The sequence below is a fragment of the Polyodon spathula genome, chromosome 11, assembly GCF_017654505.1.
Source record: "Polyodon spathula isolate WHYD16114869_AA chromosome 11, ASM1765450v1, whole genome shotgun sequence".
Classification (NCBI taxonomy): Eukaryota; Metazoa; Chordata; class Actinopteri; order Acipenseriformes; family Polyodontidae; genus Polyodon; species Polyodon spathula.
The window spans coordinates 1,512,518-1,525,804 of NC_054544.1; the positions used below are offsets into that span (position 1 = coordinate 1,512,518).

A 13,287-nucleotide genomic window follows, 5' to 3' on the forward strand; every position below is an offset into this window, starting at 1 on the left:
GAAATCTCTCACTTCAACCCACTGACACGACATTCTTATATTCAGTTTTAACTGACTGGAGGGCACATCAAACCATGCTCTGGGTGGGTAGTTGCATGCTTTGGATTGTGGGCTGATAAATACTTTTAAAGTAAGTAACACACACTGCACCAGTATTAATTATTATGCATAACTAAATTAAATTCATAGTTGATAGATATTTAAGAAGCAAAACAAGATTTAGAGCTGAATATCTGAAGGAACAAAAAATTCACTATATAGCACAAGAATGGCCTGAAATGATTCACTCCGTTTCCTGTGCTTGCTTGGGAGTCTGAGGAGCCATAAAAGACAGCCGCAGGATTTAAAAAGAACTGGCACAAATCACTCCCAACAAATATTAGGGTCATCATGGAATCCATTAAAGGATGTATGATTCAAGCTTACAAAGAAGTTCCTGTTAGGTGGAAATGTCAGTTTCAAAATACCTCAAAATATATCTATATATATATATATATATATATATATATATATATATATATATATATATATATATTATTATATAAAAAGGGTTCTTCATGATTAAAAGTAGAGAGTTGTTATTATTCAATGGTAGGACGTAGGACTAATCCATAGTTTTGAATAGGTCAGGTTCTTTTTCAGGTATTTTTGTAGCATAAAAAAAAAAAAAAAAAAAAAAAAAAAAACACACACCACACATTTAGAAAATGTGTCTGTCGCCCAGCTTCCTAATGCCAGACTAGTCTCTGTACAGATCTGCAGTAAAACATCCGTGGAATTAATCTGATTTATGGCAGTAGAGGTCTTTAAGTGCTTTAAGTTCTTCAATCAACGTTTTGTTCTGGTTTTCCAACACAGCCACCCGGTTCTCCAGACATTTCACGTACTCCTTTTTCTTCCTGCGACACTCCCGCGCCGCCTCCCTGCCACACAGAGAAAGGGGAGGGGAGTTAATGTGGGGTCAACACCAGAACCATGGCACAATACGCTGCCCCAACACAAGAAAAGCAAAATGTACAACTGAAGTACCCTCGGTTCAAATAATGACAGTGAAAGAAAAACAGCTATACTGGGATTCGGGAAAAAAAAAAGCCAATACAATTTGCAATACCAAATCATTGCAATAACAGGAAGTGGTCAAACCAAATGTGAACAGGCCCTTTATCCACAGCAGAACTGGTCTATAATTTACCACTCCATAGAGGAGGAATACATGCATGTGAAAACGAGTTTTCTACCAGACATTCCTATTACACAAACAGGCTGCCATGGTCACCCACTGCCCCAGTCTGATCCCTCAGATGTGCGAGTACCTGTTTTTCATGAGGCGCACTTCTCTCTTGCGAGTCGCTTCCTCTGCTGTCTGGTGAGTGGGCAGTGCTGGGGAGGACGCCATGACCACGCCCGGGGCGATGGTGCTGGTGGGAGCAGTGCGGATCTGATAGGCCTGGACATCCCCGGAGGCAGCTGAGGAGGAGACACAAAGACGCTGCAACGGGCTACCCAAGCCTGAAGTTCATGCAGAGTGAGGAGCATGCAGCAGTCCTTAGATATTTACCCATGAAGCAGCAGCAGCACATCGGGGCTATGTTAGGAGTGGTGTACCTGGCCATCTTTTTAGATCTAGGACATTTTATTAAGTTCAAAACCTGTAAAACCAAGCCTGTTAGGCTGGATCAGTCCCACCAGAACCAAGAACAAGGGCAGATTACATAAGCAGGAAGTAGCACTCTCAAAACAACCTTAAAGTATGTGGAGGAATCGTTGGCACCTATATGTTCTTCACAGAGGAACGGGTCTCTTGCTAGATTTATCTGTCCCACTTACACAACAAAAAATGTGAAATACTGGAGTCTGAATTTGCGAAAGGGCCCTTTATACAGTTAAATACAGTGCAGGAGCCCGTCGCGTACCTGACTACGGTGGGACCAGAGTAAGGGCGGATCTGTATAAAGCCGGATAAATGAATCCTGTTTTAAATACCATTATACACAGCTGTAACAATTACTATATTCACACAGTTATTGTTTTGAGATTGAGCTTTTATTAGGAAGCTCCTCTAAATCCCTTATTTAGAAAGATACAGGGTATTAATGCTTGTGACAGGGTGCGTGCATTCACTGCTGAGTGACAGGCAGGAGATCGAGAGGGAGGTTGAAGTTGATACACCCAGGCAGGCGAACAGGACTTATTTACAGATCAACACACTGAACAGCTCACGTGACACTACCAGCAATGGCAGCGCACGGAGCACATACAACATAGTGTATGAAAACTTTGGTGGGATCTACAATCTCTGAGCTAATCTTCTCTGTTCAATAACAAACAAGCCAGTCAGCAGCTTTGACTTGCTTACTCACTCTTTGGTATCCAACCCTGGTTCTTTCTCACTCACGTCAGTGAATTTCAGCTTCTTTAGCCCAATTCACTTTGGTTTTCCAGCAGCCCTGCTGAGGTGAATCTTTTTATACCAGATGCCCCACTAGAACACATCTACCTGCTGATTAGATTCCACATCTAGTAATCACAAACAGCAGACAGGCTCTCCCAGGAGTGTCAGGTATTTAATTACAAGAAATACACACTATTTACAATATACATTTACACAGAAACTCCTCTTCATGCGCAGGGCTGTATACACTTATATTAGTGTCAGGTCATTTACACAGTAGCAAAATGCATAGGTTTACGGAAAAAAAAAAAAACCTTTCAATTGTAAGCACAACTCGCTTTTGCTTTCCTGTAGCCATTTTCTATTAGCGCTGTACACGTGGGTGACATTTCTGAAGAGCTTGATCATGATGGATCAGAAAGAATTGTATAAATACTGTGCCTGGTTTTCATTTTACACCAGATTGTTTGAAGGGTGCGTAGTGTGAAGAAGTTCGCCATCAGACAGATCTGTCAACTCATCAACAACATCTGTAAAAAAAATATTTTTTCTTTCTGTTCAGCAAGCATTCTTGGTTATGTAAAGCAATGTAATCTGCTCTCCAGTAATGCTGCGCTTTAAAAGCATGGTATATTATTCAGTAATCGAAATTGGACATACTGAAATGCTGTACCTCATAATAAAAGCGATCTCCATTGGCCTGGGGCTTTAATGAAATGCATTTTTACTGGAGAGATATCCCTAAAGTTTATCCTGTGAATATTTCACTACACTTAATATTTTGTTAATTTATTTTTGGGTTTATGAACATTTTGGACAATTTAGCAGGATTTCTGGTAAGCTTGTACTTTGCCGAATCTCCCGTCCAAAAAATATATAAAATAAAATTCACTCGTCTAGCTAGCTTCTCTTTTGTTTTTAATGTATATAAAACCTCCCTGATTGGTTGCTGGAACCTTTGGAGATGTCACTCAATGTTTTTTTTTTAAAAAGGCTTAAAATGGGCATCTAATGTCACCATAACATCACTGTTCATATATGAACGATTTCTAGCGGCGCTGAAGCAGAAAAGGTAACCTTCCAAGTCTCACTTCATGGAATTTTATTTTTCTTTCTTCTTGTTCTACCGTCACTCACCTTGCACAACTACCTGGTTACTGGGCACCAGTATCTGCTGCCCATCAGAGGTCTGTGCGTACTGTAAGATTGTAGTACCGGGCTGAGCTGCAGCCGCATTGCTCATGGTCAGTGTCTGCAGCCCCTGCATTCCATCAGTGCCATTGTTAGCCAGCTGAATGGCACCTCCCTGTGTGATAGCAACTGGGGGGGAGGGGGGAGCAGAGGAGAAATAAATCAACACCTGGGCTGAGCCTTTCAAACAAGAGGCATGAACGTTAATGGCTCATACCGGGCAGACAATTGCAGCACACATATAAACATCCATACAGTACATTTGCTTATTTAACTAACACAGCAGCTTGTTTACAAAGGGTAGTAGGGAAACTGAAGATTTCTATATGAGGATTCTCTGAAATTAACAAAACAAGAAGATAAAAAAATAAGAAAAATTTCAGAGATTAAAAAAAAATTGGGTTCTAACAAACCTGAAGTTAAGAACGAACATTATTTTGGTTGAAACAGTCATAGGAAAAGTAAAAGTTTCACATAAAACAGCTTTTCCCACTTACTGTATTGCCCGGTGCTGGTCTGGTATATTGGTGTTGGCACAGTCACCGTGGTGATGGCAGGAGTGGACGAATCCTCTTCTGATTTCTCTTCCTCAATCCGGGGAACTCCTGGGGCGTCGGATGAAAGATCATTCAGGATTTTTCTACCGATGGAATAAAAAAAACAAAAAAAAACTAAACAAAAAAAACTAAACTAAACATCAGAAGCCAGGGACAGCATTATACAGTACCTGAAAAAATATCAACAACTCAGCGTTTGTTTGCCAGCCAGATTTGTAGTCACATGGCGAGTACAGACACAGCACACAACAGTATGACAATTAACCCTTAGTGGTCCATTCATTCAGCGCTTGTCAAGCAAGTCAGTTCCAATTTATTGTCACACACGCGGTTTATTTTACAAGCTGTTTAAAACATTTTTTTTCAGAGTAAAACAGGTTTAAAAGGCACTGCACGGCAAAGGACATCAGTACTGCATCTCCAGCCAAGCCCCATCCCTTATTCACTGTATTTTTCACATACCTCTTTATAGACGTGCATACTGATAAATCCTCTCCTGATCACTCGTTTTATCACAAAACTCCTCAATAATTCAATCCAAGTCATTATCTTATTACTATAACATCCAAAAAGCTCTGACAATGTCTGTGATATTCTTTGAGCACTGGATGCGGAAACAGATGAGCTGTTTGTGTCCATGTTATCTCTGTGGTGCAGGCGCTATCTGTATTGCTCAGATATGCCCCTCCTATCACTTCTATTCTTGTTATAAGGCGGAAAACAAATCGCACCATGCTGTGGGTTTAGCTCCTAGGATCGCTGTATATGTACACACACAGACACACACACACACACGTAGCCTGGCTTCTGGAATGAAAGGATTGTAAAACACAGTGGTGGTACCTGTAGGAGGGCCGTCTCGAGAGGATCTCTCTGCGTTTCTGAGAGTCTGTCACACTGTCCACCGACTCCTGGGAATCCTCGCTCTCAGCAATCGTAGAAATCTGCAACAAATCGCTAAGCTCAGTCCAATCCTTATTTAATGATGTATTTATTCAAAGATGTGAAATATGCAAAATCGAAACACGCTTTACATTTCTTCACTTCCACGTGTATTTAACAGAGTGCATGATGGAATGAGTAGTGTAGTAAATAGGTAGACTTGCATAGACACAGTTGTCAGTGCTCACCTGCACTGTCTGAACCTGCGGAGACTGGATGACTGAGGGTTGTGCAGCCTGTATGACCCCATGCACCTGAACCGTCTGTCCGTTTGGGAGCTGAACAAGAGTCACGGTGGGGCCTGTAGATGTAGCGTGAGCCCCTGCCATGGACACCTTATTTAAAAAATAAATAAGAAAAAAAAACACACCTTTAATGTTTTGTGGCAGAGAAGGAATTGTGTCAATACAACAGAAAATGGTTGATAAGTCTGGCATATACTATAGCTGAACCTGGTTTGTTATCATGCTTTACCATTGGGAGCAGGGCTCGGCACCATATTGAGTGGTGATGGACATTTAAAAAAAAAAAAAGTACGTATTGTTGTGTGTGTTAGATGTTTTCTCGCTTGTCCATACACGGACACGCGTGTCAGTGGCAAGTTGCCGACCCTTGACTGGGAGTATTGACGATCCCTGGGAGCCGAGCGCTGTACCTGCGTCAGCTTTGCAACCTGCGGCAGTGCCAGCGTTGCAATCTGTGGCTGTGCCTGCACTCCTATCTGTACCTGTGCCAGCGTTGTAATCTGTGGCTGTGCCTGCACTCCTATCTGTACCTGTGCCAGCGTTGCAATCTGTGGCTGTGCCTGCATTCCAATCTGTACCTGTGCCAGCGTTGCAATCTGTGGCTGTGCCTGCACTCCTATCTGTACCTGTGCCAGCGTTGCAATCTGTGGCTGTGCCTGCACTCCTATCTGTACCTGTGCCAGCGTTGCAATCTGTGGCTGTGCCTGCATTCCAATCTGTACCTGTGCCAGCGTTGCAATCTGTGGCTGTGCCTGCACTCCTATCTGTACCTGTGCCAGCGTTGCAATCTGTGGCTGTGCCTGCATTCCAATCTGTACCTGTGCCAGCGTTGCAATCTGTGGCTGTGCCTGCATTCCTATCTGTACCTGTGCCAGCGTTGCAATCTGTGGCTGTGCCTGCACTCCTATCTGTACCTGTGCCAGCGTTGCAATCTGTGGCTGTGCCTGCATTCCAATCTGTACCTGTGCCAGCGTTGCAATCTGTGGCTGTGCCTGCACTCCTATCTGTACCTGTGCCAGCGTTGCAATCTGTGGCTGTGCCTGCACTCCTATCTGTACCTGTGCCAGCGTTGCAATCTGTGGCTATGCCTGCATTCCAATCTGTACCTGTGCCAGCGTTGCAATCTGTGGCTGTGCCTGCACTCCTATCTGTACCTGTGCCAGCGTTGCAATCTGTGGCTGTGCCTGCATTCCAATCTGTACCTGTGCCAGCGTTGCAATCTGTGGCTGTGCCTGCACTCCTATCTGTACCTGTGCCAGCGTTGCAATCTGTGGCTGTGCCTGCATTCCAATCTGTACCTGTGCCAGCGTTGCAATCTGTGGCTGTGCCTGCACTCCTATCTGTACCTGTGCCAGCGTTGCAATCTGTGGCTGTGCCTGCACTCCTATCTGTACCTGTGCCAGCGTTGCAATCTGTGGCTGTGCCTGCACTCCTATCTGTACCTGTGCCAGCGTTGCAATCTGTGGCTGTGCCTGCATTCCAATCTGTACCTGTGCCAGCGTTGCAATCTGTGGCTGTGCCTGCACTCCTATCTGTACCTGTGCCAGCGTTGCAATCTGTGGCTGTGCCTGCACTCCTATCTGTACCTGTGCCAGCGTTGCAATCTGTGGCTGTGCCTGCACTCCTATCTGTACCTGTGCCAGCGTTGCAATCTGTGGCTGTGCCTGCATTCCAATCTGTACCTGTGCCAGCGTTGCAATCTGTGGCTGTGCCTGCACTCCAATCTGCTGGTTTTCTGACTCTGTGACAGCAGCCTCGCCACCCCGCTGAGTCTCTGCTCCAGATTCCATGGTCATTTAGTTTGCTGAAGACTGAAACACAAAGAGAAGAAAAGCCACATTAACAAAAACAAAACTAACAACCTACCCTGCAACAACTCAGGCATCACTCAAGACCCAGTGATTTACATTTTGAATACCACAATGTAGAATTGTGCCGGTCTGAAAAGGATCACACAACTGTTGAGACCCATTTGCACCAGAAATGGCATTCTGTTGGTTCAAATAGTCTTACAAATAAGCAGTCATGCGTTATTCATCCCTCTATTCCAAAAAAGATAAACAGATGTCTAGTGAGTTAACACATGCATACAAAGCTACACTTGTTTTGCAGGTCACTAATGGACGCTTTCAAATAATACAAGTGTTCATAGATTCAAGTTCTCAGATGCCATAAAGCTGGGATGCAAGTAACATGTAAAAAGCTACTTAAACATATTTGAAGCCCTGCAGAAGACATGATTATGAGATTGCTCGTAGACTTTATTGCTTTGATACTGTTGGATGCTGCGTTTACCCTTAAACAAAATAACTGATCTTTTTTTTTTTTTTTTTTTTTTTTTTTGCTAACGGTCGACATGCTGGAATATACCGGACTAAATCCTTATAGCAATTAAGATTATTTTCATGTTTCTGTATAGCCGAGACCTTATGCAAACTTGCATGCAAAATAAACCATTTCACATATGTGCTAGTATAGGAGAAACCTGCACAGCCAAAAGAAAGGAAATTATTTTTCCTATATATTTTTTTATAGTTGGGTGTTGGTCTGAAGTTTGAACTACAGGCCCCTCCGCCCCCCCCCCCCCCCCCCCCCCCCCCCCCCCCCCCCCCCCCCCCCCCCCCCCCCACCCCCCCCCACCCCCCCCCCCCCCCCCCCCCCCCCCCCCCCCCCGCCCCCCCCCCCCCCCCCCCCCCCCCCCCCCCTCTAGTGGCTGATGTAAACCCTAAAATGGTGAGTGACCAACAACTTGGATCAGCACATCCTGGACTTAGCTACCTATCTAGATGTGTTTCCATATAACCAATATATACTTTTAATTCTTTAGATGTGCTGTGCCCTTCAATAATGAAATCTATCTAAAAATGCAATGTAAAGAAAGTTTAGAAAATGTGCACTCCCATAGAGAGGGTGCTTATGTATTTATTGTATATTACTTGAAAGATGTGTAAAAAAATATAAATAAATAATAAATCAAATGTATCTGATGAAATCCTAGACGGCACATTAAGAGACAGGTTTGCTGCTGACCAGGCCCAACTAGGCAGTGTGCTGGAGTAGGTACCCTACAGGGGTAAACTGTTGTGCTTCTGATACCCTTGCTGAGGGAACACAAAGCCCCTTTTTCAGGAACAGTGACTTGAAACTTTGTTCCAGACCGGGATACCTAGTCTGAGGCAACTTTGCTGCATCAAACCCTGTCTCCCCTGGAGTGCTGTGCAGTGGCCTGAAACCAAGCTCCAAGCTACAAAGTGGCTTCTCGTTCCCTCAGCTTTACTGTCGATAGAACAACAGCCTCTGGTGTATGTAAAACTGCAACAAAGAGCTTTCACAACATCAGACATCAGCAGCAATTATCCTCAAAAGCCATAGAAAAGGAAGAGAGATTTCCATTATGCGGCAAACCTGCCAGCTTTAACAGTGTGTTTTTATTGCTCCCATCCTTACAGGCGGTTTAACTACTGAAGCACAATACCCTCCAGGTAAGAATGTTTTCACTCCCTTCATTGTTAGCTATGAACATAAAAGACTAGCCACTCGCGCACCACTGCCTAAAACCAACTCCAGACTTGTGTGAGAATATACGTGATTCCATTTATATTTAGATAGTAATATTAAACATACAAGGATGGAATTAAGACTCCCATTGCATAGATCCTTGCCTGGTTTCACTATCAGACACACATGCACTTGTTACCTAGACACTGTGGCTGATGGAGCTGGTAGTAAAACCTGGGATGGGCAACACTGCTATACAATAGGAGTCTTACCGTCTTCCCTGATTATGTGAATGCATATGCATTAGAAAGAGTCAAAACCAAGCTTCTGTGATTTTTCTTTTTAATCTGTTTAAAAAATGTTTGGGGAATACATTTAGTGGTTGCGTCCTTGAAACCCACTCAGGATTCCAGCTCTCTATGTGACTGAAGCACTGGGGCTATGCCTCGATCAAACCCTTGCTTTGAACACTCAATACCACACTATGATAACCTGAGATTTTAGAAAGGCAAATCGTTTTATTTTTGTAATGGTTATAGTAACACCTCCAATACAAATCAGAAACCCACTGTAGGGCATTGGTAAATCAAAATGACAGCACACGGTCTACTACTTAATGGCACAGTAGCACTTATAAAAAGGCTAAATGGAATTAGTACTATCTTCACTTCCTAGATTTTTGCATGAAATCGGCAAAATACTGACAGCTTTCATGGATTTAAAACATTTGCTACATTCATATTTTGAAATAATCTTTGCATTGATAAATTCGATGGGATATATTATTTACTACGTGAATTCTGCCACACACTTTTTTTTAAAAACCCCCTCTTCGATAAATGCAATTTACTCAATTAAATCGTCAGTCGAAATTGCCCGCCTTCGTTTGAATCCCTGATGCTTTTGAGCATGAGATTAAAAGAACACACAGCTCTAGGGAAGAGATGAACCTAATTTATTGAAAAATGTTCGCCACGTGTATATATGAGCGAAGTAGAGATCAAGAAATCAGTTAAATTCACACACCATTATCTGAGATTTGCAATAAAAAATAAATGTAAATCCCGCCTTTTTTCGTTTTCTTGTGGGATAATGAATCTCGAGTGAATAGTTTGCAGTATTTTTTACTCAAATAATATTTACAATGTTCTGTATAAAAATTAACCCCCTAAAAAAAAAGAAAAAACCCAAACATGTTGTACATTCCGAAAGGACCAACACCCACAGAGTTGTTTTCTATACCGGTACAGATTGTACATTTGAAACCTCCTCCTGTCAGGTGGAAAAGACGTGAATAAAAACAATGCTTTATTCAAAAACAACAATGCGGGCCGACTAATAGTTTGTGCTTAACAGCGGTGCAGTTTGTCGAAGCAGGGCAAGCTGAGCCCTCTCTGCTCTTCTCCCGGGCTCCCAGCCGCATACTCTCACCCCTCTCCGGCAAGCAGACAGCCTGCGAGCCCCGCCGCCGCCATGATCTCTTTGTTCCCCCCGGGCCGAGCCGAACTAGACTCGCCCCTGTCTGGAACTTGTCCCTGCCACACTTCTCTCCTCTTACCGGTACAGACTCCCTCCGTCACTCCCTGGCCCCCGGAGCTCCACTTTTATTCAGGCCGACACGTAAGAGACCGCGTCAGGCTACACCTCCGTCGCGTCACCGGGAACAACAACACGGAGAACGAGACACGAAAATTAGCTCAGAAAGTCCCATCGAATGAAGTCGAGATAGATCCGAGACATCCCGAAGATCGACCGAGCGTTGCCGAACGCTACCCGAGCTCTGTCGGAGAAGCACGGGCATTCCTCAACTGTGACGAAACTTCTTTTTATGGGTTGTTGGCGCCTGCCATCTAAATGGAGACGAGGAGCGCCATCTACCTTTATATTTGTCATTTATTTCTTTCCTTATATTTTCTGCCATTTCCCTATGCTTTTTATTAATTTGAATACACATTTCTCTTGTTTTCTCTTTGTTTTTCTCTCCCTTCTACCTTTGACATATCATTTACTGTAGTTACTTCAGTTTCTGTTTCCCCTAATTGTCTGTTTAATGTTTCTTTGCTGAATATATGTATTGCATTTCCTGAAAATATGTGCCACTGTTTCTTGTTCTCCACAATTACTACACAACCCATTCTCATGACTCCCAGTCCTGTTAAATAATAATTTCATCTTCATTTCTTCGCCTCTGCTTTTCACTTTCCCCATGTTTGCATTGTTTGATTTTTATACTGCAATCTTCCCTTCTCACTGTTTGCATTGCTCTTGCCATAGACCCATCATGTTTGCTTCAGCCACAGCATTCACCTCTGCTGGACTCAAAGGTATGTCAATTTGTTCATTTAGAGTTTTTTTTTTTTTTTTTTTTGGTTCAAAATCCACAATTTAATTTCCTAAGTACCCGAGTGACTTGGAATCCAGGCTATCGGAATATTTGTACCGTTTTTTAGCTAGAATATAATTTTGTATATGATATCTATCCTATCCCCATTCCCTGATTCTAATACCTGTATCAAACTCAGAGAATCTGTAAAAACCACAAAATCCCTTTCTTTAAATTCCTCTGTTTTGTCTATGGCCTGAAGAATGACCACCAACGCTACAGTAAATTCTAATATAAATTTCATAATCTTTTACGTATTTCACATCTTTGACTATGGTAAGCATATCCTGTTTTCCCAATTTGATCTATCTGTGTATATCGCTTTCTTATTTCTTTGAACATATTCCTGTCCTTTTATCTCAGTTTCCGTTGTATTTCCTGTCTTGCTAATTATTGTGGTTAACAGTTTGCATGTTTTTTGGTTTCTTAAACATCATTTTGGCATCAGTATTTTCTCTCTATTTTCCATTCTTTCTATTTCCTCACTCTTAATCTCTTTTCCCAATTTGTCACATGGAATGCGAATGTTCCACCAGCCTTTTCCTATTTTCCCTTTTATATTCATGATACCAATGTGTCCCAATACTCCCCCTCACTGGGTGTTCTTCACTAAAACATTGAATCTTGTTCCACGATATTAAATAGTCAGTCATTTTCTCCTTGATCTTAGTGGCATCTCACCTGTCATTACTTGCAAAGCCTGGATTGGTGATGATGATCTCATTGTTCCTGTGTCTATTCTTAATGCTTGTGCCCGAATTGCTTCCAGACTCTGTAATTGACTCTTACTTGCTGCCGCTAAGACTTGGCTTCCATAATCTAGTACACTTCTTATCATACCTGTATATATCATTAAAAGACTCTTTTGATCTGCTCCCCACTTGGTACCTGCTGTTGCTCTCAACACGTGAAATCTTTCTTTACGCTTATCTGTTATCATTTTGATATGTTTTTGCCACATCATTTTTTAAAATCTAAATAAACCCCACATATCTGGCGTCATCCACTTATTTAATTATATATTGTCCATATTTTATATTTTATATTTAAATGCTTTCAGTTTTCTCAAATGAAATTTTAAATCCCCACTTCTTCACCCATAACTCTAATTTATCCACAGTCTCCTGCAGTTTATTTTTTACCACCTCCATTTCTTCTCACCCATATTACCCCATCATCAGCAAAAAGACCCATCTTACTCAACTTGCAGTTATTTCCTCTTCGTTAAATAAAACTGAGCTTATTACACTACCCTGTGGTGTTCCATTCTGAGCTTATTACACTACCCTGTGGTGTTCCATTCTGAGCTTATTACACTACCCTGTGGTGTTCCATTCTGAGCTTATTACACTACCCTGTGGTGTTCCATTCTGAGCTTATTACACTACCCTGTGGTGTTCCATTCTGAGCTTATTACACTACCCTGTGGTGTTCCATTCTGAGCTTATTACACTACCCTGTGGTGTTCCATTCTGAGCTTATTACACTACCCTGTGGTGTTCCATTCTGAGCTTATTACACTACCCTGTGGTGTTCCATTCTGAGCTTATTACACTACCCTGTGGTGTTCCATTCTGAGCTTATTACACTACCCTGTGGTGTTCCATTCTGAGCTTATTACACTACCCTGTGGTGTTCCATTCTGAGCTTATTACACTACCCTGTGGTGTTCCATTCTGCATCTGAAATGTTTAAGTTGCATTTTGTACATTAACCTTTTAGAAAATCTCTTATCCACCAAAACCTGTTCTCTTTCAATCCCATTTGATAAAATCTGTACAACAATCCATTTTTCCATTCCATATCATATGCTTTCTCAATGTCTATAAATATTGCCCCTACAATTTCTCTATTGCTTAGTGCTTCATCTACATCTGTAGCGGCGATCCTTATCGCATGATCTATTGTGCTCATATTTCTTCTATATCCACTTTGATGTTCATTAATAACTTTTTATTTTCCAAGAAAAAATGTGATCTTGTGCATGTAATTGTTTCCATTATTTTGCGTATTGTAGATGTTAATGCTACAGATCTATATGCTCCTTTATCTTCTGTGACTGAACTGCAAACAAGACAG

The 13,287-nt window shown here is 42.2% G+C and overlaps 1 protein-coding gene across 8 annotated transcripts; it reads right to left on the reverse strand.

Moving 5' to 3' along the window:
- Positions 1-659: 659 nt before the first annotated feature.
- LOC121323571 (cyclic AMP-responsive element-binding protein 1) lies at positions 660-10,536 on the reverse strand. Of its 8 annotated transcripts, none has more exons than XM_041264703.1 (8): positions 10,384-10,536; positions 7,010-7,138; positions 5,271-5,417; positions 4,984-5,084; positions 4,081-4,223; positions 3,530-3,712; positions 1,314-1,467; positions 660-923 (listed from the first exon to the last, which is right to left on the reverse strand). In XM_041264703.1, the coding sequence occupies exons 2-8, from the start codon at positions 7,121-7,123 to the stop codon at positions 779-781; spliced, it is 987 nt and encodes a 328-aa protein (XP_041120637.1). In that variant the 5' UTR covers positions 7,124-7,138; positions 10,384-10,536; the 3' UTR covers positions 660-778. The 8 variants fall into 8 exon arrangements, with proteins under 8 accessions (XP_041120637.1, XP_041120635.1, XP_041120636.1 ...); XM_041264701.1 differs by having other exon boundaries at positions 5,247-5,417; XM_041264702.1 differs by lacking the exon at positions 10,384-10,536 and adding an exon at positions 10,257-10,377 and having other exon boundaries at positions 5,247-5,417.
- Between the last annotated feature and the right edge of the window lie 2,751 nt (positions 10,537-13,287).